The following is a 26,529-nucleotide window of genomic DNA, read 5'->3' on the forward strand; positions in this document are numbered from 1 at the left end:
CTTAGCCACTCTGGCTCTCCTATGTACCCAGGGAAGCTCTTTCTGGCTTCAAGATACCCTCTAAAACGAGGGGGCTGGATGCAGCCGCCTTGTAACCCTCTTTGGCGATGGACCACTGCGAGGGCCAGCGAGTTTCTACTTCCCTCCCTGCCTTCCGCGTGGCTCCGCCGGGGCCTGGGAAGACCAACAGCGGTTTCCAGCTCGGCCTCAGGCCGGCCCAGCGTGCCCATGACGTGGGCCAGTGCCGCCCGCTCGGGGTGGAGACGCGGGCGGCCACGCCCCCGCGCTTACGTCACCGGCCCGGCTCCCTCTCCCGGGAGCGGCGGCGGATGCGCGGCTTCCCCCACCCCCCTCGCGGGCAGACCCCTCCCCGGTGGTGGCCGCGGCCCGACCCTCTGCAAGGCGATGGCCCGGCCTCCGAGCGCGGGCTAGCGTGCTTGGGTGTCCCGCCATGGGCTGTATCGGCTCCCGGAGCCCGACGGGTGAGGGTAAGGAGCGGAGGCCCGGCACGGCTGGGGACTGGGCTGCGGCGCCCGGTTTGCGGGCTGTGGGTGGGTGGGGGCCTTGAGGAGGGGGCCGGTGTCGGGAGAGGGAGGAGCCTGCACGGGAAGGCGGGCCAGGCCAGGGAGGGAAGAGGAGGGGGCTAACCGACTGGGTTTGCTCCGTGGCCTGCCTCCTGAGCATTGCAGAGCAGACGCGTGGTCTCGCCGCCATCCTCCTGTGTGCCCACTGCTGGGGGTGGACCGAGAGGCACGGTCTTGGGAGAGGCTGGCAACCTGAGGCCCCTACCTGTCTGGCCACTGGCAGTTGGCCTTGCACACCCACACACTCCCTTCTGCCTATACCTCTCCTCAGTGTCTCGGGAGTGGCTCTGCTGGGAACCTTCCTCTCCCTGCTGGGCTGCTGTCCTCTTAGGAGTCAGCCCGCAAACCTGGCCTAGCATCCTGGCCAGAGTTTGTGCCTAACATTTGCCCCCCCTTCTGAGTCAGCTGGTTGATAAGGAGGACTGAGGCCCCATGTGGAGCACCTGTCAGCATACAACTGTCTCAATTTCCTCCCCCCCCCCTCCCCACCAAAGACAAAACAAATCATTTTAACTTCGGGAAGAAAAAAGGGAGCCAAGAAAGAGAGGAGAGCTTCCTTCCCCAAGCTTCTGGGCCCTGTATGGGTCTTGATTTTCACGAATTGTGATACATGCAGAGGCATATGTTTTGTGGGTCTTCTAGCCTACTTGATTTCAGTGTTAAGGATTTCTCCAAAGCCAGGCAGGGACTTGTGACATCGAAGACTGGGTTTGGAATGGGTCCTTGGGCCTTTAGGGAAAGTGGTCGGTTAACACAGATCTGATCTTAGTGTGATTGGTTCTTGAGGTTCTTTAGAGTTTATAAACTCTTACTGAGATTTGCACTTTCCTTGAGGAATTCTAGCTTGTGTGTGTGTATGTTTGCGTGTTTGCATGTGTTTGTGTGCCAGTCTTGGGGCCTGAACTCAGGGCCTAGGCACTGTGCCTGAGCTTTTTATGCTCAACGCTGTGGCTCTACCACTTGAGCCACAACTCCATTTCTGGCTTTTTGGTTCTTAATTGGAGTCTCATGGACTTACCTGTCCCAGCCTCTTGAGTAGTTAGGATTACAGGCATGAGGAATTCTGGCTACTTGGATCCCTCTGGCCTGATCCCTCTGGCCTGCTTGGAGTTCAGGAAGTCATCCCTTCCTGTAGTGGGGAGTGTGGTTGACCTCAGGACTGGTCTAAAGAGTCCTAATTTGGTATTGGCTGTGGACCAGGGACAGCCTATAACCTGTCTTCCTTCTGGTTGGTAGCATTTCTGGGGACCACCAGCTGGCTGAGGCTCAGGGACAGAGACGGCTGCTCCAGCTAAAGGTCAGTTGTGATGTCTATGGCCTCTTGGCATTGTCTAGGGGATGGGCCTCAGCTCCCCAATCCCAGAGAGCTTGGCTAGGGCCCTGCTACTCCCACCTTCTCAGAGCCACGAGGCAGGAGTGTTCTCCTTATGTGACTAGGCACAAGTTCCAAGTGGGGAGGGGACTGGCTCAGCATCCGGAGCCAAAACAGGAATAGAACTGGGAGCTCAGCCTGGAGCAGTTCTGGGCTTTTGGTTCTCCGCATCAACACAGCCAGCATGCCTATGATTTCTGTGCTGGGGAAAATGTTTGTGTGGCAGCGAGAAGGGCCTGGAGGAAGATGGACTTGTCAGACAAGTCGCAGAGGTGAGACCAGAGACCGTTGATGTGATCTGGGAGGTGATGGGGAGCTGAGGAGTAATGTGCTCAGATGGCAAGAGGAAAATTACTCTGGCTTAGGAATTAGGAGCAGAAACAAGGAGAGCCCGCCTGGGGCCAGAGGGGGCAGCCAGAAAAAGCTTTCTGGATGGCTGGGGGTGGAGGGGGGATTTATGGATTTTTCAAAAAAGATTGAAGAGCTTTGGACCAGCTGAGGCTGAGCCAAGGTAGCAGGAGAAAAGGAAGGGCAGCAAGCCTGCAAAGGGTCCCAGACTGGTAGTGGGGCGGAGGGGTGAGGGGAAGGGAGAAACGGCAGTGGTGGGAGAGTTCAGTGTGCCTTCCAAGAGGGGTAAGGAGGCTGAGAAACTGGGAGTTTTAGATTTGCTCTGCCTTTGGGTTTCACTCTAGAGTTTTGATGGCAAAATGTTTGTAGAAGAGGCCCCATGGGTTGCGACAAAATGGCCCCAGTCAGAGCTGTAGGACCAGGGGCTTTCAGAGTTGTGGATGGCACCAGGTGGTCCACTGGTATTCTGGGAGATGGGGGAGGGGACAAGAGACGATAGCTCAGCGCCGGATGAAAGGGAGCATACTGGCAGAATGGAAACCAGCTGAACAGTCTTTCCCCTACTCAGTGGCCTCGGACCCCGCGTGGGCTGTGGAGTGGATCGAACTTCCTCGTGGCCTCTCGCTGTCCTCCTTGGGATCTTCTCAGACCCTCCGAGGCTGGAGCCGGTCCTCCCGTCCTTCCTCTGTGGACAGCCAGGACTTGCCGGAGGTGCTGGGCTCCTTATGATGGTGGGAGGAGAAGGACGGCATCCACATTTAGGAGATCTGTATTCCCCGCCCCCGCCTTGCCAGCCTGCTCCAGGCTCCCTTTTCCTGCAAGCGGAGGCGCTATCCGGCCGGCAGACCGAAAGGCCGCCTCCGCGCCGGTCTGCTCCGCCTGGCTTGGTGCCAGCAGTGGGTGGGCCTGCTTAGGCCTTAGGCGCTGACGTCAGCGCATCCCTGGCCGTATCCCAGGAGACCCTGTTGCATGGTGATGGGTTGCCAGGGAGACACACACCTATTCTCTGGGTCTGGGCTGCATCTGCGCAGAATGCCAGGCATCGATGATGCTGGGTGTGTTAGGGGAGGAAGGGAGAACAAACGAAAGAAGAACCCCTAAGGTGCGCGGGTGCTTCTGTGCCAGGTCTGGCCAGAGGCTACAGACCCTATCCTGTGGGTCCTATTAGCCAGATTCTCAAGAGGAGGGAAAGAAGGTGGGCTTGAGGTCAAAGGGGCAGGAGGAGGTAACTTCTTGAGAGGGATGGGGATGTGCCTCCACTTTTTCCATGGAAGGAAAGGTTAACTGGGGCTTGTCAAGGATCACTAAACTGGGATGAAGTTAGGAGCCAGGTGGATTAGACCCAGCCCTGTCATCCACCCACTGCTGCCTCAAGCCATGTAAGGGCAGTGCTGGAGGAGGCTGTCAGGAGAGTCAATGTGTGAACTGCAGCATTATTAGGAAGTGGCTCTAGGCAGGTCTTCAGTGGTAGAGAACATTTGGTCAGGCCATGATGGCTTTCTTGATTATTAAAAGTTTACTTTTTCTGGGCTGGGAAGGTGGCTCAGTGGTAGAGCACTTGCCTTGCATGCATGAGGCCCTGGGTTCAATTCCTCAGCACCACATAAGCAAAAAGCAAAAAGCCGAAAAGTGGCGCTGTGGCTCAAGTGGTAGAGCACTAGCTTTGAGCTGAAGAGCTGAGGGACAGCGCCCAGGCCCAGAGTTCAGGGCCCATGACCGGACCCCCCAAAAAAAATTAAAAAAAAATAAAAGTTTACTTTTTCCTGGAGGTGAGCAGACTGCCTACTGACAGGAAAGATAGAAGAGTGGGGTTATTTTGGGCAGAGATCAGTGCTGGGTTCTAAGGAGATCAAGGAAAAAGCAGGGACCTCACATAGTGGAGTTCTTCTAGTGCCTAGGTAGGAAGGCTGCAGTAATGTCACCCAACAGTGGAGGAGCCCAGTGAAGATTTCAAGAAGAGACAATGCTATGACCAGCCACACATGGAGGAAAATTACTTGTTTACAGTTATACTTTGCCTTATTCATTCAGTTTATGCATTTTGAGAGATTACTCTGTATTGAGCAGTGTGCTAAATACTGGGGTGCAACAGTTGCCACAACAGTGAGGGAGACCAACAAGAAATAAATGAAACAGGCTATAATCACACACTGAGATTAAGGGCCACAAATAAGATACATCAATAAAGGATAGTGATTTGTTGGAGACTACAGAGTGAGGGCAGACCACTGGCAGGGTGGCCAGGAAAGCGCCTCTGAGAGGGTGTTTCAGCCAAACCTGGAAGAATGAGAAAGCTAGCCAGCCATGGAAAGAGGAAGGGAGGGAATGCTTACATACACAGTGTTCTAGGCTGGGAAAGTAGTGGGGAGTGGCAGAGGGTGGGGGACTGTGACTGTGCTAACACAGGCAGGGGCTCCGAGGACTTGGGGAAAGACAGTGGCAATGGGGATAGAAAGGACGAGGGTAGTATCGGGGGTATCTTAGAGTTGGAATCCCCAGGTCTTCGTAACAGATATGGACAGACAAAGCTTAAGGGAGAATTGATGGTAATGCTAAGTTGGGAACCGTATTGGGTGGGAGGACAGTAGAGTGACTGCAAAGTAAGGAAGTTGGGAAGCAAGGCCAGATATGGGGAGGAAGGTTTCCATTTGGCTTTGGTTGTACTGAGAGTATGGCTGTGGTAGGAAATCTAGGAATAGTTACAACATGAATCTGAAGGCTGGGAGGAGAGGGGAGGGGAAGGAACCATAAGGAAGTTCCCAATACCATAACATTCTCTGTTTCTCCCTTCCCTCTCCTCAGAGGTCCCACTCCATGATTCTTCACTTCCTGACCTGCCTTGCTTCCTGTCTGGAAGCTGGAAAGATGGAGGCTTAGCTACAGTTCTATTCCCCTGAGCCTGCCTTATCGCCCATTGATTCCTGGGAGGAGAGTTTGCTAGTCCTAGCTTCTACCCCAGCAGCCACTAGGGCATCTGTGCTGCCTTGGTATTCTTACCAGCACCCAGCTCCCTCTGATCCCTTGGATGGGATGTGGGCAGGTTGGGGGAAGGTCACTGCTGTCAGAAGGCACTGACCTTTTGATGTATCACTCAAGGTGAATGTTGGAGACACAGTCGCGATGCTGCCCAAGTCCCGGAGAGCCCTAACCATCCAGGAGATTGCTGCTCTGGCCAGATCTTCCCTGCATGGTATGCACCCTCTCTCATGTGCTGCCTACTTTGTCCTTTCTCTTCCCATTTGCCTCTGTCTTTTGGGACTATTTCTTTTGAGCATTGCTGGGCTATCTCTTTTCTAATAGAACCCTAGTACTTCACCCAAAGGCACACAGGGATCCTAACTACCACCACCTTCCACTTTCCTGCCAGTTGTTCCCAGGCATGTGCCCTTACCAGAGTCCACCCTTTCCCTATCCAGGTATTTCTCAGGTGGTGAAAGACCATGTGACTAAGCCTACAGCCATGGCTCAGGGCCGAGTGGCTCACCTCATTGAATGGAAGGGCTGGAGCAAGCCCAGTGACTCTCCTGCTGCCCTGGAATCAGCCTTTTCTTCCTATTCGGACCTCAGTGAGGGCGAACAAGAGGCCCGCTTTGCAGCAGGTGGGTGGCCCAAAGGGTGTCAGTTCCACACTTGTCATAGGGCCCCTGGCATGGGGGTGGAGACTTCCATAACGGTCTCTCTGCCTTCCCCACTTGTTCCTATGCTGATCACTTCCCTGTCTCCCCGCCTGATAGGAGTAGCTGAGCAGTTTGCTATTGCAGAAGCCAAACTCCGGGCCTGGTCTTCGATGGACGGTGATGATTCCACCGATGATTCCTATGATGAGGACTTTGCTGGGGGAACTGACACAGGTGAGGGGTGGGCTGTGCAAGTGCTGCAATCTGAGGTGAACCTGCCTGATAGACGTTGTCATTCTCTCTGAGTCACACCCAGGGCACCCTCAGCTTTTCCAGAGAGAGGAGGGTAGGCTCTATACAGACAGCTCAGAGGCAGAAGGGCCCTGTAGGAAATGTAGGAAATTAGCAGGTGGAAATGGAGTAGCTATTATTCTTCCATGTGTGCAGTTGTGCCTTGTGCAGTCCTCAGAATGATAGAAAGATAGATAGATAGATAGATAGATAGATAGATAGATAGATAGATAGATAGATAGATAGATAGATAGATAGATAGATAGATAGGTAGGTAGATAGATAGATAGATCAGAGACCTGCTGGGTACTGGTGGATCATGCCTGTAACCCTAGTTAGTCAGGAGGCTGAGATCTGAGGATCATGGTTCTGAGCCACCCAGGGCAGAAAAATTTGAAACTCTTAGTTCCAATAAACTACTCAGAAAAAGCTGGAAGTGGCACTGTGGCTCAAGTGGTAGAGCACTAGCCTTGAGCAAAAGAAGCTCAGGGACAGCCTCCAAGCCCTGAGTTCAAGCCCTAGGACTAGCGCATGTACACACACACACACACGCATGCACGCATGCACTTACACACACACACACACCAAGTTAGAGACCTTAGTGATGCCTGTGTAGCGCACACACACACACACACACCCCGTTAGAAACCTTAGTGATGCCTGTGTAGTGCACACACACACACACACACACACACACACCAAGTTAGAGACCTTAGTGATGCCTGTGTAGCCCTGTGTCCAGGAGAGAGTCTGGGGTCTTTACCCTTTATTGAGGCAGCCTCTGTGGCAGGACACATGAGCCTCAGTGCAGTGCCTAGCACCTCACTGGGCAGCTGCTCCTAGGCAAACAGGAAGACATGCTGGGCTTGGACTCCACATGGCTCTGGCTCTAACTCAGCATCCTTGCATTCCAGCCTGTGGGCTGTGCTCTGGGCCAGCCCTTGCAGAGGGGACCCTGGGGGCTGTGCAGCTGCTCACAGCTTTCCTTTCATCTTTCTTTCCCTAGACTGACTTTCTCTGCAATTTCTGGGCTTGGGCCTCACAGAATCTTCATCCCTACTCCCTCTTCTTTGCCATTGAAGATGGCTTCTATCAATCTCCAACTCTCTACCTAATTAACAAGTTCTCCAAGATGACATACTCTACCTTAAACAAGGCCAGAGGCTGCTGTTGTGGATGCCTAGGCCCAAATGCAACCCTCACCCACAAATATTTTCACTTGATTCACTGCTTTGGATCCTGGGATAACTTGATCTAGGGTTGCTACCAGCCTATGTGGAAACTTTGAACAAGTTTTTTTTGTTATTTTTTTTCTTCAACATCTTTTTTCTTCCCCTGGTGGTATTATTACTTAAACTCAGGGTTTTGTGCTTGCAGGTGCTCTATTACTTGAGCCATGCTTCCAGTTCAGCATTTTACTAGTTAATTGGGGATGGAGTCTTATAGACTCCAGATTGGCTTTGGACCTCAATCCTCCAGGTCTTAATCTCCTGAATATCTGGATTATAGACATGCGTCAACTTCAGCACAGTTTTTTTTTGTTTGCTTTTTGATGCAGGTACTGGGGATTGAACTCAGGGCCTGGGTACTATCTCTGAACAACATTTGCTCAGGGCTAGCATTCTCCCACTTGAGCCATAGCTTCACTTCCAGCTTTTTTTTGGTAGTTAATTGGAGATAAATCTCATGGGCTTTCCTGCTTGGGCTGGCTTTGAACTTTGATGCTCAGATCTCAGCCTCCTGAGTAGCTAGGATTATAGGTGTGAGCCACTGGCTGGCAGCCTAGCACTTCAGCAAGTTTTTAAAAGGCATCCCCTTTCTGGTGGACATATCCCCATGCCAGGACATGCTGCTTGGTGATCAGAGTGTGACTTACATTTGAACCCTTACTCACTGTCTGTGCAGTGGACAACCTGGAAGACCTTATGTGGTGTCCCTGTATTTATTGTTTCCTATGTGCCAGATTTGTTCTCAACCCTATAAGGTAGGTATGAGTAGAATCCCTAATTCACCATGGAAGGAACTAAGGCTTCAAAAACTGTGACTTGTCTGCGGTTACCCAGCTCCTATCCGTGTCCTCCCCCCAGCTAAGACAGAAATGGCTGGGGCTCACGAAAGTGACTTTGTGGCTTCTAGGTTAGCCAGCATTTCAGTTGAAATGAGCTGTTGTCTTCTTTTCTCTCTCCCTCACAGACATGTCTGGGCAGCTGTCTCTGGGGTCCCACATCCAGGACCTCTTCACTGGGCGCCGATTCTCTCGGCCTGTACGCCAGGGCTCGGTGGAGCCTGAGAGCGACTGCTCCCAAACCGTGTCTCCAGACACCCTGTGCTCTAGTCTGTGTAGCCTGGAGGATGGGTTGCTGGGCTCCCCGGCCCGGCTGACCTCTCAGCTGCTGGGTGACGAGCTGCTTCTTGCCAAACTGCCCCCCAGCCGGGAAAGTGCCTTCCGCAACCTGGGTCCATTAGAGGCCCAGGACTCACTGTACAACTCGCCCCTCACAGAATCCTGCCTTTCCCCTGCTGAGGAGGAGCCTGACCCTTGCAAGGACTGCCAGCCACTCTGTCTACCACCAGTGGGAAGCTGGGAACGGCAGCGGCAAGCTTCTGATGTGGCCTCTTCTGGGGTGGTGTCCTTAGATGAGGATGAGGTGGAGCACGAAGAACAGTGACCCAAATCATGCCTGGTGGTGGCATGCGTCCCCTGGCTGCTGCTGGGGGCAGAGCCTCTGTGTCCACATATGGGCTCAAGGCTCTCAGTGAGCTCCGAAGCCTAGAGGGCTCCTGGGAGCACTCACTTCTCCGTTGTGTGTTTTGCATGAAAGTGTTTGGAGAGGAGGCAGGGGCCGAGCTGGGGGCGCATGTCCTGCCCCCACTCCTGGGGTTTGCCGGGGGTTGCCCGGGGCCCCTGGGGCATGGCTACAGCTGTGGCAGGCAGTGATGTTCATGTTCTTAAATCTAAAATGCCACATTTCCTCCTGGATGATGTGAACTCTTGGGGGGGTGGGCTTCATTGTGACTGGCTGGGGGGAGGTGGAGTGGGAGGGGGCTGGGCCACCTCCTCTTCCCCCCAGCCCCTCAGCCCCTCTCCTCTGCTTCTCTCCTCACCTTCAAGTCCATGTACAGTGCTTAATAGAACCACCTCCACCTTGGGGGGGGGAGGGGGCTGGCTCCTGCCCTTGAGGAGCCTCTGGATTGAGTCACCCCCTAAGGGCCCCTAGCCCAGCTGGGCTTGTGCTGTGCTTCACTTCTCCATCATCTCTAAATCTTCTTCTTTTTGTTTTGTAAAGACAGAGAGTTTCTGGTCCGTTTTTTCAGTCAGACATTCTCTAGGAGGCATTGGAATGAGGAAAGAGAGTACCCTTCACCTTTCTCCTGATCCCCCACCTGAGGCCTGGGACCCCTCCTCAGCCCTCCAAGGATGTGTGGGTGCATGCAGAGTTCTCTTGAGTGTGCAGCTGGAAGAAGGGATGGCTCTGACTGCTTAGAGCTGCGGCTTTGGTGTTCTTCTAGAGATGGCCACAAGGGGGCCTCAGAAATGGCCAGGAAGCTGTCAACTGATGTCTGTGTCTGGCCAGAATTGTGCCAATGAGTGATATAGTCAGAGGAGAGAGTGCCTGTCCTTAGGGAGAGAAGGTAGTGCCTTTCTTGACTTAATGGAAAGCCACAGCCGCAGTACTAGGGCCCCTGCCCCAGCTAGGGTGTTAATGGCCAGGCAGTGGAGCCCTGTGGGACATCTACATTCCAAGGATACTGGACTCTAGATTTTTATGGCTATGGGGAGGGTATGTGGCTGCAGAAATAGAAGCCTTATAGGCTTTGGCAGGTAAGAGGACCCAAGGTAAGAACAAGAGCCAATGGGCACAAGCATTCTATATATAAGTGGCTCATTAGGTGTTTATTTTGTTCTATTTAAGAATTTGTTTTATTAAATTAATATAAAAATCTTTGTAAATCTCTATATACATCTGGTCATTGTAGGTTCCAGTATAAACCCATCTTAGTTCTGCCCCTTTCCCCAGCAAAAGGGAAACAAGGGTCACATGACACCAACCCACCCTTCCGGGACAGTACTGAGCTTCCTGCTGCAGTGGGTGCTGAGTCAAGATTGTAGGTAGGATGGCAGGGGAGCAGTTGGCACCTGGGCTTCCAGGCTCTGGCTGCCGCTGCCTCCTACAAGGCAGAAGGAATACGGCCACTGTTTTGCTAGGCTATTCATCAAGGGGCTCACTGGCACTTGTCATCGCTGTCCGAAGGGCTGCCTTCTCGGGGAAGGCCGTGGCGAGAGCGGGGTCCCCAGAGTGCATGCACCTCAGTGGTCTCTGTGTCACTGCTGCTGGTGGCACTGTCTCGGAAGCTGGCAAGAGGTGGCCGGACTTTCACACCCTGGGCCGTGACAGAGCCCTCAATAGCCTTCCGGAGCTGGAAAAGTGAGAGGGAGATGCCTGGACTCGGAGCTCCCTGCTCAGACTGCTCCCCAGGAGAGCCATGCAGAAGACTCCATGCCCTTTTGGAAGTAGCTCTGGTGGTCTTGTCACCTTACCTCCTTTAGGGTGACGATTCCAATGAGTCTGCCAATGCTGGTGACATAAGCGTGGTCCACACCCAGCAGTGAGAAGATGGTGTGAGTCTGCGGGTGGAGAGAAAATGCACTGGGCTTGGAAGTTCCGGGAGGAGGGCTGGGGTGTCTCAGAATCACAGGCCAGGGCTGGGAAGGTGGCTCAGTGGTAGAGCGCTTGCCTTGCATGCCTGAGGCTCTGGGTTCGATTCCTCAGCACCACATAAGCAAAAAGAAAAAAGCCGGAAGTGGCGCTGTGGCTCAAGTGGTAGAGCGCTAGCCTTGAGCTGAAGAGCTGAGGGACAGCGCCCAGGCCCAGAGTTAAGGCCCCACAACCGGACCAAAAAAAAAAAAAAAGAATCACAGGCCAAAAGGGCTCAATGAGGTGTGGTGGAGGGGTTCTACAGATGTGGTGGGAGGGGACAGAATAGCCGAAGGGAAATTTAGCGTGGGAACGCTACTGTGTCCCTAGGCTTCAGAAACCTGTAAGCTAAAATCCTTCTGCTGCTGTAGTGGGGCCTCCCCACTCCCCTATTTTCCTTTCCCTGGGCCCCTCTCAAATAATCAAATGTGACCACTAAAGGTCTAGACATGGTCAGGCCCCCTGGTAAGGAGTGGATTTTCCTGGGCCAGATGGCTTCAAAATGTGTCTCCTGACTCAGCAGTTCCTGGAATTTTGGCCTATCATTTATCTCAGCATTCCGAGTGCTTGTAAGCAGCCCTCCTCATGTAAAGGATGAATCAGCTAGCTGTGGGGAGGGTACGAGGCTGCAGAATTAGAAGCCTGTAGGCTTTGGCAGATAAGAGGACCCAAGGTAAGAACAAGAGCCATTGGGCACAAGCATTCTATATGTAAACAGCTCAGGTCTTTGGCTCTTGAACTCATTTAAATTGTCTTAGAACTTGAAACTTTTTCTTATACTCTGAAATTAAATAGGAAGGGAATTCCAGAATGTTCTAACTTTCTCCATCTAAGGCATGACTGCACTTATGAAAAGAGTCAAAATGTAGAAGGGAAGAGTCAAAACGCAGTTTGAACTCAGGGGCCTTGCGTTTGCTAGATAGGCACTCTATCACTGAACCGTATCTATAGCCCTTTGTTGCACTGGTGGTTTTTTGAGATGGGGTCTCCCTGTCTGGGCCATGATTTATGTCTCATAGTTAGGATAACAGACATGGACCACGGAACCCAGATCTCAGTTAAGAATGAGTCTTACAGAAAACTGGAAGCGGCATTGTGGCTCATTTGGCTCAAGAGCTGATAGGCTCAGGCCCAGAGTTCAAGATCCACAACAACAACAACAACAAAATAAATGAGTATTGCAAACTTTTGTTGTGGTGGTGGTGGTGGTGGGGCTTGAACTCTGGGCCTGGGTGCTGTCATTCAGCTCTTCAACTCAAGGCAAACACTCTACCACTGGAGCCACAGCGCCACTTCTAGTTTTCTGGTGGTTAATTGGAGATAAGAGTCTCTCTCACAAACTTTCCTGCCCAGGCTGGCTTTGAACTGTGATCCTCAGATCTCATCCTCCTGAGTAGCTAGGATTATAAGTATGAGCCACTGGTGCCCAGCTTGCAAATTTTTTTGAATGGGCTGGTCTAAAACCATAATCATCCCAATTTCTCAGTCCCTCAAGTAATTAGGATTACAGGTATGATCCACCAGTACCCAGACAAGAAGTTATGTTTTGAACTTAGGTTCTTCTGTGTTCCTTTAATTCCCATAGTTATCCATTAGTTAGAATCATATCTACATACTATAGTTAGCCTTCATTTCCTTGTCTGTTCTAGAAGGAAATCTTTATTGTAAGGGTTGTAAAAACGTGATTTATTACTTCCCCCCCACCTTTTTTTTTTTGGTACTCCTGGGGCTTGAACTCAGGGCCTGAACACTGTCCCTGAGCTGCTTTTGCTCAAGGCTAGCGCTCTATCACTTAAGCCTCAGTGCCATTTCCAGCGTTTTCTGTTTATGTGGTACTGAGGAATCAAACCCAGGGCTTCATGTATTCTACCACTAAGCCACATTCCCAGCCCTAGCCATGTCTTTTTATGGTCAAATTATTCCTCTCATCTTCTCTCAAAAAGCCTATTAAAAAATAATTTCCTTGGATTTTTTTCCTCTGCAATCTTTTTTTTTTTTTTTTTTTTGGGTGCCAGTCCTAGGTCTCAGGGGCTGGGTGCTGTCCTTGAGCCCTTGTGCTCAAGGCTAGTGCTCTACTACTTGAGCCATAGCTCCACTTCTGGTTTTTTGGTGTCTAATTGGAGATAAGAGCCTCATGGACTTTCCTGTCCCAGATGGCTTCACACCATGATCCTTAGATTTTAGCTTCCTGAGAAGCTGGGATTACAGGCCATCGGTGCCCAGCCTTTTCTCTACAATCTTAATCAGTGAACTCTGGCAGGTGCATTGCAGGTTTCCACCCCACTTGTCTGTGGCACTTTGCCAGTTTACCAATCCACTAGTTGTGTATCTAGGCATTGTCCCCTACAGCTTCCCCTAATGTGTTCCCCAGGACTGGGCTACAATGTCAAAAAAAACAAAATCAACAATGGTTCTCCTACTTTCTGCTTCCCTTCTCTCCAGGTAGACTCTGCCATCCTGTGGACTTCCTCAAACTTGAGGAACGCCTAGGCTCCTTAGGATAGCCCCTGAAATCTTCCCAAAGCCAACCCCAGGCTGGCTTTCCAGTCTTAAATTCTGCCCTGAACCACAGCTTCCAGTCTTACATAATTTCTCATTTTTTCCTTAAAATACCTATCTTTTCCCACACTTCCATCCTTCCCTTGTTATACGCCCTCCACTGTTCATTTCAGTCTAAGTGGAGTGGTAGTTCCTAACATTGAATATTTGCTATGAGTCAGGCACTGTTATAAATCCTTCACACGTCCGAGCTCTTCAATGAGGCATGATCACAACTATAGATAAGGAGGTGAAGCTGAAAGCAAGCAGCTAAGGTATTGATGAGGTTACCCAGTGAGGTCACTGGCTGGACAAGTCTGGCCCCCCAACTGACGCTCTTCACCTTTAATAAATGAGGTAGCTAGCTGGCACGGTGGCCAATGGCTGCACAGTTTCTAAATGGTCTCCGTGTACTCTCCCTCCTCTCCAAAGCTCCCCTCTGAACTGAGTTGGGCTACCACTTACTGGTTTCTCAGGCTTGTAACAACATTTTAAATTCTAACCTTTTATGTTCTTATCATTCTAGTTCTCTGTACTTGTATAAGTCAGTCCCTCAAAGGCTTCTTCTCCTTCCTTTGATTTTTAAGTTTGTAACAAATGCTTACTTTGTTCTTTTTCATTTTAATTTAATTAGACACCAGGGAGCCTACTGGAAGGCCCAAATTTCTTGAGCCTGGGAACAGTGAACTGACAGGGAAAGGGACAACATGGCCTTCTGAAAGAATCCTGGGAGCAGGGCCAGGAGATCGGGGTTTGACTGCTAAACTGACTCAGGCAAATGACCTCCTCATTGCATGCCTCAGTTTCCCTAGGTAGTAAAATGGTTTAGGCCACTGGCTTTTTTTTTTTTAACTCAGGGCTTTGCTTGCTCCACTGGCACACTACCACTTGAGCCACACCTCCGGCCAGCCTGGGTTTCTGATATGGATATGGAGTCTTGTGGACTTTTCTGATTTGGCTGACTTTGGACTGCAATTCTCTAGATCTCAACTTCCTGAATAGCTCACAGGTGAGCTACTGGCACTCAGCTGCCCATTGTGTGTTGATTCAGACTATCTTCCATTCCAGGCCCAGTTCTGTTACTAGCTGTGTGACTTTGGGCAACTTGCCTGATCGCTCTGAATCTTCTATAAAAATTGGGGTATCATAATATCTATTTTCCTATGTGGTTGTAATAATTAAATTACACATGAAGAGCTTTGGAACATTATAAGCACACACACAGAAAAAAGTCAGTATCGTGAGCATCACCAGTATGGCTGTCTGAGGACTAAGATAAGATTGACCACTGTGGAAAAATCGTTAAGAGATCTTAGAAAGAAAGGCTTTAGAGAAAAGCAAACATATTGTCCTCAGGCCCATCTCCTTTTCCCCACTCACTTTGATCTGAAGTCTTTATCTAAAGGCTACAAGTTCCTTTATTATCCTTTGTTTTTTGTTTCTATCTTGTCCTCTGTCCTTCCTGCCTCACCCTCTGCTTGTGTGCATTATTCTGGCTCTTTGGTAAAACTTGTGTCTAAGCTACTAAGGCTACAGGCCCTGGGAGTATTTACTCATTGCCCAGCCCCTCTCCCTCCGATGGAGGCTTGTACACTGTCGAAAGGCAGCTATCCCATACATCAGCTTATGCCTTCACCTGACCTGCAGTGCTCTCTAGAGCTCCCCCTCCCCCAACTTCCAATGTGTGCCTCCCCCATCCCGGTCTGTTAGTGCTGCACTTCTGCAGCAGTTGTGGGCCCTTCTGCCCTTCTGCTGAGCTATCTTCCTGAGTCCCTACCAGTGTTCCTTTGACCTACATGAAATCAGACTTTCTGGGGTCTGACATTCCAAGCCCCCCACCGGGCGTTCCTCTTCTTTGTTTATCTCTTCCCTGCAGTCTCCCCACCCCTACTTGGCTGTTTGCTAGCTTGTTTGTTAGATTTTCTTATCCCGCCTGTTTCTCACCCATTTTTTTCAGCGTGGGTGTATCAGCCTTGTGGGGCTCTGGCAGCCTCCTGCCTAGCTCTGACCGTGGCCTGGCCTTTTGGCTTGTACCCAGCTCAATCTCTGTCTTTGTTGTTGCTTTGGTCGACAGTTCCCTGGGGGCGAGGCTGAGCGGAGGAAAAACGATGTGATTTGTGGCTCCACCACGGAGCAGGACAAGGCTAAGGGCCCTGATTTCCAGTCTCCCTGTTGTCTAAAGCAATGTGTCTGAAAAACATCTCTGTACAGACAGAGCCTACGCTCTCCCCATTCCTTGCCCACTGGCCTGAGTCCAAACGTGTGTGGGGTGGGGGTGGAGGTGCAGGTACCTTGTGCAAAGAGGTCCGTTCTACCAGCTGGAAGGGGGCGGGATCAATCTTGCAGTCACTGAAATTGACAGGTTCATCTAGCTGCTGTTCTTCCCACTCCAGAATCTGAGGGGAAGAGACTAAGAGTCAGGGAGGAAGTGACCCTCACTTCCCTGAAAGTTGGCCTGTTCCTTTCCCTCACCCTGTGGTTCCTCCCATCACCAAGATGGTGACTGACCACACCTAGGAAGAAACAGGGTCCAGAGTCCAGTGGCACCTACCTCCTCAGGGCTCATCTCTCCTTCCAGGCCAGAGTCACTCTAGGAGGGAGGGAGGGAGGGAGGAAGGGAAGAAGGAAGAAATAAGGCGAACTAGCTCTAAGAGGTTTCCCCCATTTAGATGGGGCCTTCCCTACCCACTGTTCCTGACTGCAAGGAGAGAGGGGACACGTACCGCCAGGGAGATTCGGACCCGCTTCAGCTTGCGCTTGTCACAGGATTCAGATTTCTCCAGCTTTGTCAGAGCCAAGGCAGAGAGGAGTTTAGGTTAAAGGGAGATGAGAGGCAAAAGAAGTGGTGGAGTCCACGGGGAAAGGAAACATGCAAGGCCAGAACAGACATCTAGGAAAGCTGAGAATGGGGAGGCACCACGGGATTAATAGAAAGGGTCTCTTGAATCAAACAGGGAACTAGTAGAAAAAGCAAGCTGGAGCTGGGTATAGATGGCTCACACCTGTACTCCTAGCTACTCTGGAGATTGAGATCTGACAATCATGGTTCGAAGACAGCCTGGGCAGAAAAGGTCTGAGAGAGTCCAACTCTAATCAGCAAAATGCCAGGCTGGAGGTGTGGCTCAAATGGTAGAGCAACAACCATGAACAAGTGAGTAGAAAGCCCTGAGTTCAAGCACCAATACTATATCACCCTCCCCCCCCCAAAAAAAAAAGGTAATCAGGAGGAGTCCTTCCAACCACTCACCTCGGAAGCGGCCTCCGGAGGTGGACTGCCACAGAAGAGGCTTCTGAGGGCAATGCCTGTAGACTCCCCATTGCCTGTGTTCCCAAACAAAAGGCCCAGGAAGAGCCACATCAAGTTTGGGACTAGGACCAAGGAGAAGGCAAGAGGTGGGAGGAGGCATCCCAGTTTTCCCACCTGGGCAGGGTTTTCCAGCTGGGATGATCTCTAGCAAAAGGCATTGGGAAGGGGCCAAGGGACTGTGGTGGCCTGGCTCTGGCTGTGTCTGAGGGAGTGGCTCACCTGTGGGACTTTCCTTGTGGTTTGAGGTGTTGCTGGGCCCCCTCTTGAGAGCAGGCTTCAGGGGTTTGTGTATCTCCCCACGGGAGTCCTCTGTGTTCACCTGGGGGCAGGGAGGAGCTGAGGAGGCTGTGGCCCAGAGACACCCTTTAATAATTAGTGACAGGTGTGTGTGGCTGTGGAGCTATTTTCCCTCACCTGAAAGCGGACAGAGGACTCAGGGCTGGGAGGACTCTCCTGGTCAGAGGGCGGGGATGTCTGGACCTTCCGCCGTTCCTGCATGTACTGCCGCCGCCGAGCTGGGCTCAGCTGGGCCCCCAGTAATGCCACTACCTGTGAGCGCTCGATGGAACCAAGCAGGATCATGGACTCTGGACAGAGCAAGTAGAGGACTCAGGAGTAGGGGTGAGGCCCTCCCTCACCCATGTGCTCTCATACCCACACACCATAGGGGGACCCCAGCTTGACAAGTGTCACCCCTTTTGGACCAAGTAGTCTGGTCCTGAGCTGCCTGTCCTTTGCTGGGCAGTGCCCCTGGGATGCCTCCTGGCCTTACCAGGGGACTCCACTAAGGCCAACATACGGCCCTTGGTCCTGTGCAGTGCTACCCGCAGGTCCCGGAAGGTGCAGCTGAGGGCCACATGGGGAACGTCCCGAACCATGATGTCCTCCACTCGCACCCGGTACTGCCTGGGGGTAGAGTAGAGTTTGAGGTTGGCATGGGGAAAATCACCCAGAGCACCGCTGAGGAAGAACCCAGGGCCCCAGTAGGACAGGGATTAATGGTGCTCTCCACCCTTCTTTCCCATCAGTGAGGGCCAGCTACTGTGCTCCCAGGATGAGGGATTCTCAGAAGAGGGAGGGCGCAAGGTGGCCAGTCTCCCAGCCTTATTGGATCCAAGTGGTTTTGAGGGGTCCTGGGAGGCCTTTTGCCCCTCACTCCCATACCCCCTTGGCACCCATCCCTCCATACTGGTGGCGGCCCCAGCCCAGCTCAGGCAGGTAGGGCAGCTTTTTGATCCTGATGATGCTGTCGTAGAGGGAGGGCTGCAGGCTCTGGGCAACGGCATTGGCCAGGATGACAGCAATCATGACAGGTAGAATGTGGGCGATCTGGCCTGTGAGCTCGAACACGATCACGGCCGTGGACACTGTGTGTGTCACTGCTCCTGCCAGCGCAGCAGCCCCTGGGAACAGCCACACTCAGTCTTCAGGGCCCAGCCTTTAGAAGACCTTCCTTTCCCCAGGTAGCCCCCCACCCCCACCCCACACTGTCCTGTGTAGTGCTTTGTATGGGGCGTCTGCATCTGCCAGCAGGGGGCACCAGAGTCCTAGACTCTGATTAGGTCAGGAGGTTTCGAAAGCAGGGGCAGACTAGGGTCATTGTCGAAGGGGTAGGTACTTGCCGAGCATGAGCAAGACCTGCAAAACAAACCAATAGACAGACCCAGGCACTCACCAACCACTGCATAGCCTCCAGGCACAATTCGGTAGGTGCTACTGTCTGTGTGAATGCCATCTGGGAACCAGGCAGCCATGCTTTCACCCACCAGGCGTCCAAATGCTGCTCCTTCAGGGAGGGGGGTGGGAAGAGAAAGAGGTAGTGGAGGGGGAGGGCAGGGGGCACTAGGAAGAGAGAGGGTCAGAGGGTAGGGGAGGGGAGGGGCCAGGGGGTCACTCAGTGCAGGGGTCAGCCCTGCAAGGGTGGGGGTTTGGGCTAGGGCTGGACCAAAACCCACTCCTGGGCATAGAGGGGACAGCCAAAGGATGGCCAGAGGGTGGGGAGGGTGCAGGCTGGGTGGACAGGTCGCCCCAGAGAAGCCCCAGACTCACCAATGACAAAGACAGGCATGAAGGCCCCACAGGGCACTGGGATGGTGGTAGCCAGTGCAGACATCCAGAACTGCAGTTACAACTTCGTCTTAATTTTTTTTTTTTTTTTTTTGCTGGTCATGGGGCTTGAACGCAGGGCCTGGACACTGTCCCTGAGATTTTTTTGCTCAAGGCTAGTACTCTACCACCTTAAACCACAGCTGTACTCCCAGGTTTTAGGTGATTAATTGGAGAAACAAGTTATCATGTACCATGGACTTTCCTGCCCAGGCTGGCTTTGAGCCTCCATCCTCAGACCTCAGTCTCCTGAATAGCTAGGATTATATACAGGTGTGAGCCACCAGCACCTGGCTGGGTGTGTGTGTGTGTGTGTGTGTGTGTGTGTGTGTGTGTGTGTGTGTGTTGAGACAGGGTCTTGCTATATAGTCCTAGTCAAGACTGGCCTCAAATTCACAATCCTCCTTCCTCTGCTTCCTGAGCACTGAGATTACAGGCAGATGCCACCACACTTGGCATTGACAGATACAGTCTTCCCTCATATCCCCTAATCCCAAGAGGTAAAGGGAAGGAGCAGGACTCTAGAACCAGATAGCCTGGGCTTAAATCCTCTCACACCACCTAGATGTGTGATTTGAGGCCAATTAACCTCGTGCTTTGACTCCCTACCTTTAAGACAGGGAAAAATGCCTCTCTTGAAGCTTTGCTGTGAGGCTCACAGGAGTTGATACATGGCAAGTCCTTCAAACAGAACCCCTACCTAATGGCCTAGGCAGATGCCATCAATATTGGAATGAATGTATAAGAAGGTCTACCTTCATGAGAATAAAGATGACCAGAGTGAGGAAGACATTGGCGCGCGGTGGGCTCCAGGCCTGTGAGGTGCTGGGAAGTTCTAGATCCTCCACCAGGCCCTGGCGGACCCATGTCCGGTTGTCAAACAGGGTGACCAGTGTCTCTTTCTGTGACAGCTAAAGCAAACAGGTGTATATCAGGCCAGGGCTCAGAAAGAATGTTGGGAAGGGGCCCACAAGAATTCATGGCCATGCTGGGGCAGTTGGCTTTGGGAAAAAACACGTTTTTGTTCTGCCTAAGGTTACCTGTCCAGCCATGAACTGTCCAAAGCCAGGGGGAAAGGTCAGAGTGGAGATGAGCAGGGTCACCAGTGCTGGGAAGAGCAGGCGCCTAGAGGTGTACATTTCACAGTATCAGACATGGGTGGCTCCCTTGTATGGAGGGTTGAGGCACCTGTAGGCACAAAGCTCAGGGCCGAGGCCAGAGCAGAGCCTGGGCTTTTACATGAAGCACACAGTCCCAGGCGAAATTCCCTTTTGCTACTTATGGCATGGCAGTGCCAAAGACAATGGTAGATGGGGAATGGGGAGATATAAGTGTGTGTGTGTACATGTGTGTGATCTGACCTAAAGGTCTTTCTGTCTCTCCTGACTCCATAGTAGGTAGCAGCAGCAGTCCTTTCTAAACTGACTCCACATCTTTCCTCAAAGAGCCCTTGCTGAAGAGCAGGTTGTGTGAGGGGTAGAGGTATTTCCACCTCTCTGTGTGTCTCTGTGTCACTCAGAGTGTCACTTAGAGTGAGGATCAGTGTGGAGGCATCTGGGGTCACAGCAGTTGACTCCTACCCCCCTTTCAGGATTTCAGTCCCAACAGAAGTCACATCTTGGGTTTTTCCGCTCACAACCCTTAGGTCACAAGTGAGAGAACTATGTTTCCAAGGATTAAAAAAAGTACATCTATCTCACAGACCACAGGGTAAACCTAGGCTCAAATACTCTTCAGGGAAGTACTGCTATCTGGTTCAAGTTGGAGAAAGCTGCATTCTTTCATCACAAAATGCCCTCTGTTATTGACTAAAATCTCAAGTGTCCATCTTCAGGTAATTCACGTGTACATCATAATGTACAGGCAGCCCAAAGCCACCACTGGCTGATTTCTCAGTGAAGTGCCTGGCCTGCTGTCTGGCCCCTCACTGACCCCCACCCTGTGAAGCCCTCGCACAGCCCAGTGTGTCCGGCTAACTCACTTCCTCATGAGGAAGCGGTTGATGGTCTTCTGCTTCCGCATCACCTGGACAATCTTCCGGTTCAGGTAGACAAAGAGGGCTCCTCCAAAGCCACTAGCAATACTGGAGAGCGGGGGGGGAAATATCAGGGTATTGAGGGGGGGAGTCTTCTCAAGGAAACGTCTTTTCCATCTGTCACCCACCCCTCAGCTCCTCACCCAATGACAGCAAACGCTGGCAGTTCCTGCAGGTCGAAGGGGAAGTCCAGCCTGAACCGAGTTTTGAAGAGAGCAGTAATGGTCTCTGAAGGGAAGAATAGAGGGGAGGCAGGTCTAGCCCATGGGTCCCCCAGCTGAACCACCTCTGCCCCCCCCATCCTACAGGTGTCCCTACCTTCATCCCTGTTCCAGACTGCTAAGACCCGGAAGATGAAGGCACTGAAGGTGGCTGCAAAGAAGCCCCGCCAGTAGTTGCGCACAGCGAAAAAGGTAGAGGTGACCTCTATGCTGAATAGCACGCCTACAAGGAGCAAGGGAGAGCTGGGCTGGAGGCCTGGACCTGGGTGTGGGCCTGGACCTGGCCAAAGAACTCAGACCCAGAGAACAGCAAGAGGAGGGAGGAGAGGCCAAGGGCGGGTCGGGAGTGGCACTGACCACAGAGCCCTGCCTACCTCCGATAGGTGCGGCAAAGCAGCAGCCCACTCCCACAGCACAGGCAGCCGCCAGCATCTCTGTGTTCCGAGATTCATTCTGCCAAGAGTGGGGGCAGGGAGACATCAGCCTGAACTCAGCAACCCACCCTTTTCCCCTCCCCCCCCCGTTCCCTTACCTCATAGATACCCCCAAAGAGGGAGAGGAACTTGCTGAGCAGAGCAGCACACATGCTTGCAATATGCACAAAAGGGCCCTGGGGGGTGAGGATGCATGGTAAGTGGGGATGTGGCCTGCCCCGACTGTAGCCTGGCCTCTTCCTCCACTTCAAGGGACTCTTTGAGTTACCTCTTTGCCCAGGGGCATCCCACTGCCCAGGGCACAGGTCAGCCCAATGACCTTAGCAACAAAGGTCTTGAGGGTGAGGTATTCTTTTAGCACCACTCCCCGAAGGATGGTCTTCATCTCAGGGATGCCCGATCCTGCAGGAGGTACATGCCCAGGACAGTCATTCGATGTACTGTTTATGAGGTTCGACCCCTGCCTTCCTCCCCTATCATACCAACAGCCTGAGGGGCCAGGATCTGTGTGAATCCGGCTGAGAAAGTGATAAGCACAACTGGGTAGGTGACCCAGGCCAGGTATTGGAGTAAGATGCTGGTGTTCAAGCCCCGGGACATCCACTGCTGAGCTGTGGGAAGAGAACATGCTGCTGGACCCCCAATCCACACCCACTCCCTGCCTGGCCCCCAGGACACATTGACAAGACAAGCTCTCTCCAGGCACGGAGCCTGGACGCAGATGGCAAGATAAGGGCCCTAAAGGGCATTCCCTGGGACGAAGCCCACCATAAGTAAAAGGGGCAGCTGGACAGGAGAGGCAAGAAGTGGTGATCCATGGGAGTAGCAATTGATTACGCCTGGCTAGGGAAAGTGCTCAGCAGCCAAGCAACCAAGACACCCCAATAACTGTGGTATGGAGGAAGCAGACTAGGCCCCCATCCCAGGCCTCCCCTCCCCCACACCAGCCCTGGCTCCCTCACCCTGTAGACAGACAGCAATGGCATAGTCCATGGCCCAGCTGACCAAAGCCATAAGGAGTCCCAGCAGGACCAGGAAGATCCAGTCTTCACCAACCCTGGACACTAAGAACTTGTGGCAGCGTACGGAACAGACTAGGGCAGGAAAGGGAAGAGCCATGGGGAGGGTGGCACCAAAATTCTCCTATCCCTTTCTCTGACTCTCCCCCTCCCCCATCAGCAGCTCTAAGGGTCTGTGCCCCACTCAGCACAGCACAGCCAAGTCCTCTGCCCCAATTCAAGTCTCACTGCGGCACGGAGCACATCGGCTCTGTCCATATTCCAGGAGCTCTGGGGGAGTCCGAGTAGAAGTGGGCCCTTTCCAGGGCTCAGGTCCTCCCAGGCGAATTCGAGCAGCTTCTTCTTTGGCAAAGGCCCCGAGTTCTTGAGTATACCGGCCATACATCTGGAGCAAGGGGGAGGATGTTGGCATCAGTGTGCAGGATTCAGTGGGAACACAGAGAGGCCTCCTGGGGCCTGGGCATCCCCTTCTCCCAGCTTCCACTCTGTAAACCCCCTGTTGAACCCACAGTTCCCACTCTGCCTGAGAGTGTGGGAACAATGCACATTGCAGACTGTGGGGGCTGTCCTGGTCAGAGGGATGGAGACAGCCAAGGTACAGGGCCACAGCTGGGGGTGGTGGAATAATCAGTCTTCTCCCAGGCGAGGGAGAGGGGCCCTGAGGAGAAGTGGGAGGTAAAGCCCCAGAGGATGGAAAAACCTAAGGCACAGTCAGAAGGTGGGAGGAGGAAAGGTCAGAGAATGAGGGATGGTCAAGGGCATATGGGCAACAATAAGAGCCTGGTAGAGCTGAGGGCAGCCAAGATGGGCCTAGGAGCAGGCGGGGCCCCAATCCTTATCACGTTCCTGCTGGGCCTCTGGCCTGTGACCAACTCAGCTGCACTCCTCCTACCCACCCTAATCCCCTTGTCCCCATTCTCCACCCTTAACCTCCCCCCCCCCCTCCACTGGCCTGCCAGCCCAGCTGGGAGTGGAAAGCCTCTCTGCATGAGTGGAGAGTATGTGGTAGTGGCTTTAGCTATACTGCCCCAGGCCCAGGGGCAGCACAGGCTGCTGATGGCAAGGCTGGGACTGGGGATGGTGGGGTGATGGGATGGGAGAGTCGCAAAGCTATGGCTAGACCTGCCAAGCTGGGCATGTGTTGGGGGGTGGGGAGGAGTAGATTCCGGCTGCCACCCGCAGAGCTTCAGGACACAAAGGGCTCCTGTTGGGCCTAGGGTGTGTGTGGGGGGGGGAGGGAAAGATAGAGAAACACAGAGAGGGTGACAGATAGTGAGAATGGGAGAGGCAGAGGGGAAAGGAACTAGAGAGAGGAGGGAGGGCAACAGAGAAAAGAGGTAAGAGAAAGCAAAACATAGGAGGGAGATGAATGGTGGCGCCGGGAGAAGGAAGAGAGTAGGGAGTAAAGAGACACAGTAAGTGGGAGGGGTGAGGGAGAGACAAAGGGGTAAGAGGGAGAGGCTGGAGCAGAGTGCTTTGCCAGAAGAGAGCTTGACCCTGAAAGCTCATTCCAGAGATAGAGACACAGGGAAGGCGATGGAGATATTGCTGGTGGAGAGACACCATTTCGGAACACAGGTGGCCTGGCTTCCTCCAGTGGACAATGCCCCTCTTCTAGGCCTCTGCAGTCTGACAGCTATCCCCCCCCATGATTCCAAGGGCTTGCCCCTCTACCCTTGGCTCTACTCTCACATCTACTACCTCTACCAGTCATCCAGTTTCAGAGAGTCACTCTCTCTGGTAATTGGGCACCTCCCTCCCTCAGTTACAACCCAGGCCCTCTCCTGGAGTGGTTCCTCCCTGCCACCTTCCTGGGCAAATTCCAGACCAAGCTGATAAAAAGGAGCCACAGGACCCATTCCCTTTGCTTGTGTCCCCCACCCCACACATTAAGAAGGGCCAAATGGATTCTTAAATACTAAGTAACAGTAATGGCTCTGAGTCAGCTCTGAGCATAGGACCCCTGCTTCTAATGGGGTCAAGGGACACCCCTAAGGCAGGTGGAGCTGCCTGCCCAGACCCAGCATGAACAAAGGTCCCAATTCCCACACCCAGTCCTGCTTCACCCATCCTCCTTAAAGCTTCGGTCCCCCACGGTGGTAGGTCACCTTTCCCCTCAAAGGATCAACTGGGGAGTTCTTGCCAATGCTCGATTTTAAGCCCCCAAAGATAAGGGGTTGGGGGTGGGTTTGGATCTGATCATCTGTCTGACTACCCACTCTTGACTCCTATGCCTACCCCAGAGCTGTGGACAAGGCAGGGACACGGAATGTCTTGAATGGTGGAGACTGGAGTGTGAAGAAAGTTCACGGGTGTGAATGGGGGTAGTGAGGTGCTGGGAAGAAAACGTGTGTTGGGGGCAGCCAAGGAAGGACACCTGGGACAAGCACTTGGTGTCATTGTCCTCCTCAGACCCCCAGGCTGTGCTAGAAACCAGCAAGCAGCTTTCCAACCCTTTGGCCCTGCAGCCTCTCAGACTTCCAAGCCTCAGTTTCCCCAGTTCAGAAGGCCGAGGGAGGGCTAGGGTAACCCTCGATCCTCTCGCTTTCCGGGGCACCTGGAGCAGCGGTGCCCGAGCGCACCCTTTGGGGGCTCAGACCGGCTTCCCTTACCAGGGTCTGCTCGTACTGCAGCGCCCGAGGCTCCATCCCTTCCCCCGCCGCCGTGGCCGCCGCGGCCGCCATCTCCGCACACTGCCTTCTCGCCGCTCTCGGTCGCCGGGGTTCTGCCTCGGATTCGGCTCCCGGCCCGCAGAGCCCGCACCGGCACCCGTCCGGTCCCCGTAGCCGGGACGGCCGAGCGCAGAGTGCCGCGGGTCCCGGGCGGGCGCTGCAGGCGCAGCCTCCCGCTCGCGTCCCCTCCTCGGCGGGCGGGCCGAGGGCGGGACCCTCTGCGCCGCTCCGCCTGCCGGCCCGCGCGGAGGGGCCGGCCCAGCCTCGCCAGGGTCCGCATTGGGGCCGCCTTCCGGGCTCGGGAGAAGCTGCAGGGGGCGCTTGGAACGCGCGAGCCCGTGCCCACTGGCCGTGGAGGCCGGGGGGCAGAGGCGTAGGCACCCGGGTCCCGGGGAGGGCGGGTCTGGCTGGCACGTGGATGGGCCGGGCCCAGCCCCAGGCTCCCCGCGCGGGGCGGGGAGAGCCAGGAGATGCCGGGACTGGGTGGTATTCGCTTGGGGCTGCAGAACTGTCTCAATCAAGCTGTTCTGGCCCAACCTGTCAGGAGCTGCCCCTTCTCGGCATCCCTTGAGGAACGAGAGGCTCAGGCGGCCCTCGGGGAGCGGGCAGGAGGCTCCGCTATCGGCCCGGGAATGCGGAGCTAGGCTGGGGGCGACTCAGAGAGGGACTGTGGGCGGTCTTCCACATCCCCACCCTTTCCTCCAGGTTCCCCCAGGGAGGTGCACCTGGAGTTGGTCGACCTGCCCGGGTGTGCAAGGGGTGGCGATGGGAGGGGCGGGGAAGAGGTGAGGCCCGAGGGAAGGGAGCGCTTGGTGCTGGGGAGGCCACTCCAGGGAGGCGGGTGTGGGGTGGGGTGGGGGGGGGAGCAGAGGTCGCATTTCCCTGGCAGGGCCCAAGGAGAAACCCGAGTAGCTGCTGACGTCTCGCCGCTTTGGGAAAACGGCCTGCTGGGGCTCCGCGTTCTCTATCAGGGTCCTTGGAAGGATAAAACAGGATGGGGTGACCACAGGGAGTACCACGGGACACAGAGCAGTCAAGTGTCCAGGAAATGGACAGCGCGTGTAGGAAGACGCAGTGCAGGAACGAAGGCGCACTTGGGAGAGGCAGTGCCCAGAAAGGGTGCCGTAAGAGAGAGGAGCCGGGATGAGCGAAGGCCTGCCCTCTGCTCCCCGACAGGGAGGACAATGTCAGGATCAAGGTACACGTAGATCAGTGTCCAGAAGGAGAGGACAGTACCAAGTGGAGGGGAGCGATGCCGAGGGGGAGCGCGGTGTGCGGAGCTCAGTGC

The 26,529-nt window shown here is 53.7% G+C and overlaps 2 protein-coding genes across 4 annotated transcripts; one reads left to right on the forward strand and one right to left on the reverse strand.

The window, feature by feature from the left end:
• Positions 1 to 376: 376 nt before the first annotated feature.
• Positions 377 to 10,096, forward strand: Fam131a (family with sequence similarity 131, member A). Of its 3 annotated transcripts, none has more exons than XM_013033078.1 (6): positions 377 to 488; positions 1,821 to 1,881; positions 5,401 to 5,494; positions 5,721 to 5,903; positions 6,039 to 6,155; positions 8,406 to 10,096. In XM_013033078.1, exons 3-6 carry the CDS (start codon positions 5,425 to 5,427, stop codon positions 8,879 to 8,881), a joined length of 846 nt encoding a protein of 281 aa, XP_012888532.1. In that variant the 5' UTR covers positions 377 to 488; positions 1,821 to 1,881; positions 5,401 to 5,424; the 3' UTR covers positions 8,882 to 10,096. The 3 variants fall into 3 exon arrangements, with proteins under 3 accessions (XP_012888532.1, XP_012888533.1, XP_012888534.1); XM_013033080.1 differs by lacking the exon at positions 377 to 488 and adding an exon at positions 2,873 to 3,015 and having other exon boundaries at positions 1,874 to 1,881; XM_013033079.1 differs by lacking the exon at positions 1,821 to 1,881.
• Position 10,097: 1 nt separating this feature from the next.
• Clcn2 (chloride channel, voltage-sensitive 2) lies at positions 10,098 to 25,346 on the reverse strand. The gene is made up of 24 exons (XM_013033077.1): positions 25,182 to 25,346; positions 22,798 to 22,954; positions 22,513 to 22,644; positions 22,033 to 22,161; positions 21,819 to 21,952; positions 21,649 to 21,726; positions 21,491 to 21,569; positions 21,214 to 21,339; positions 21,039 to 21,123; positions 20,842 to 20,943; positions 19,901 to 19,985; positions 19,616 to 19,771; positions 18,804 to 18,873; positions 18,430 to 18,540; positions 17,944 to 18,157; positions 17,527 to 17,660; positions 17,169 to 17,341; positions 16,974 to 17,073; positions 16,695 to 16,768; positions 16,171 to 16,230; positions 15,999 to 16,037; positions 15,739 to 15,843; positions 10,753 to 10,839; positions 10,098 to 10,631 (listed from the first exon to the last, which is right to left on the reverse strand). The coding sequence occupies exons 1-24, from the start codon at positions 25,251 to 25,253 to the stop codon at positions 10,437 to 10,439; spliced, it is 2,697 nt and encodes an 898-aa protein (XP_012888531.1). The 5' UTR covers positions 25,254 to 25,346; the 3' UTR covers positions 10,098 to 10,436.
• Between the last annotated feature and the right edge of the window lie 1,183 nt (positions 25,347 to 26,529).

This window comes from Dipodomys ordii, unplaced genomic scaffold (genome assembly GCF_000151885.1).
Source record: "Dipodomys ordii isolate 6190 unplaced genomic scaffold, Dord_2.0 Scaffold162, whole genome shotgun sequence".
Classification (NCBI taxonomy): domain Eukaryota; kingdom Metazoa; phylum Chordata; class Mammalia; order Rodentia; family Heteromyidae; genus Dipodomys; species Dipodomys ordii.

What these genes read in the sequence shown, in the direction of transcription:
- Fam131a (XM_013033078.1), top strand. Translation starts at nt 5,425, where the DNA reads ATGCTGCCCAAGTCCCGGAGAGCCCTAACCATCCAGGAGATTGCTGCT. An exon ending in AGAGGCCCGCTTTGCAGCAG is followed by an intron (nt 5,904 to 6,038) that starts GTGGGTGGCCCA and finishes CCCGCCTGATAG; the next exon opens with GAGTAGCTGAGCAGTTTGCT. An exon ending in TGCTGGGGGAACTGACACAG is followed by an intron (nt 6,156 to 8,405) that starts GTGAGGGGTGGG and finishes TCTCCCTCACAG; the next exon opens with ACATGTCTGGGCAGCTGTCT.
- Clcn2 (XM_013033077.1), bottom strand. Translation starts at nt 25,253, where the DNA reads ATGGCGGCCGCGGCGGCCACGGCGGCGGGGGAAGGGATGGAGCCTCGG. An exon ending in TGGAGGCTATGCAGTGGTTG is followed by an intron (nt 18,158 to 18,429) that starts GTGAGTGCCTGG and finishes GGCTGTTCCCAG; the next exon opens with GGGCTGCTGCGCTGGCAGGA. An exon ending in CTCCGGAGGCCGCTTCCGAG is followed by an intron (nt 16,231 to 16,694) that starts GTGAGTGGTTGG and finishes GCTCTGACAAAG; the next exon opens with CTGGAGAAATCTGAATCCTG.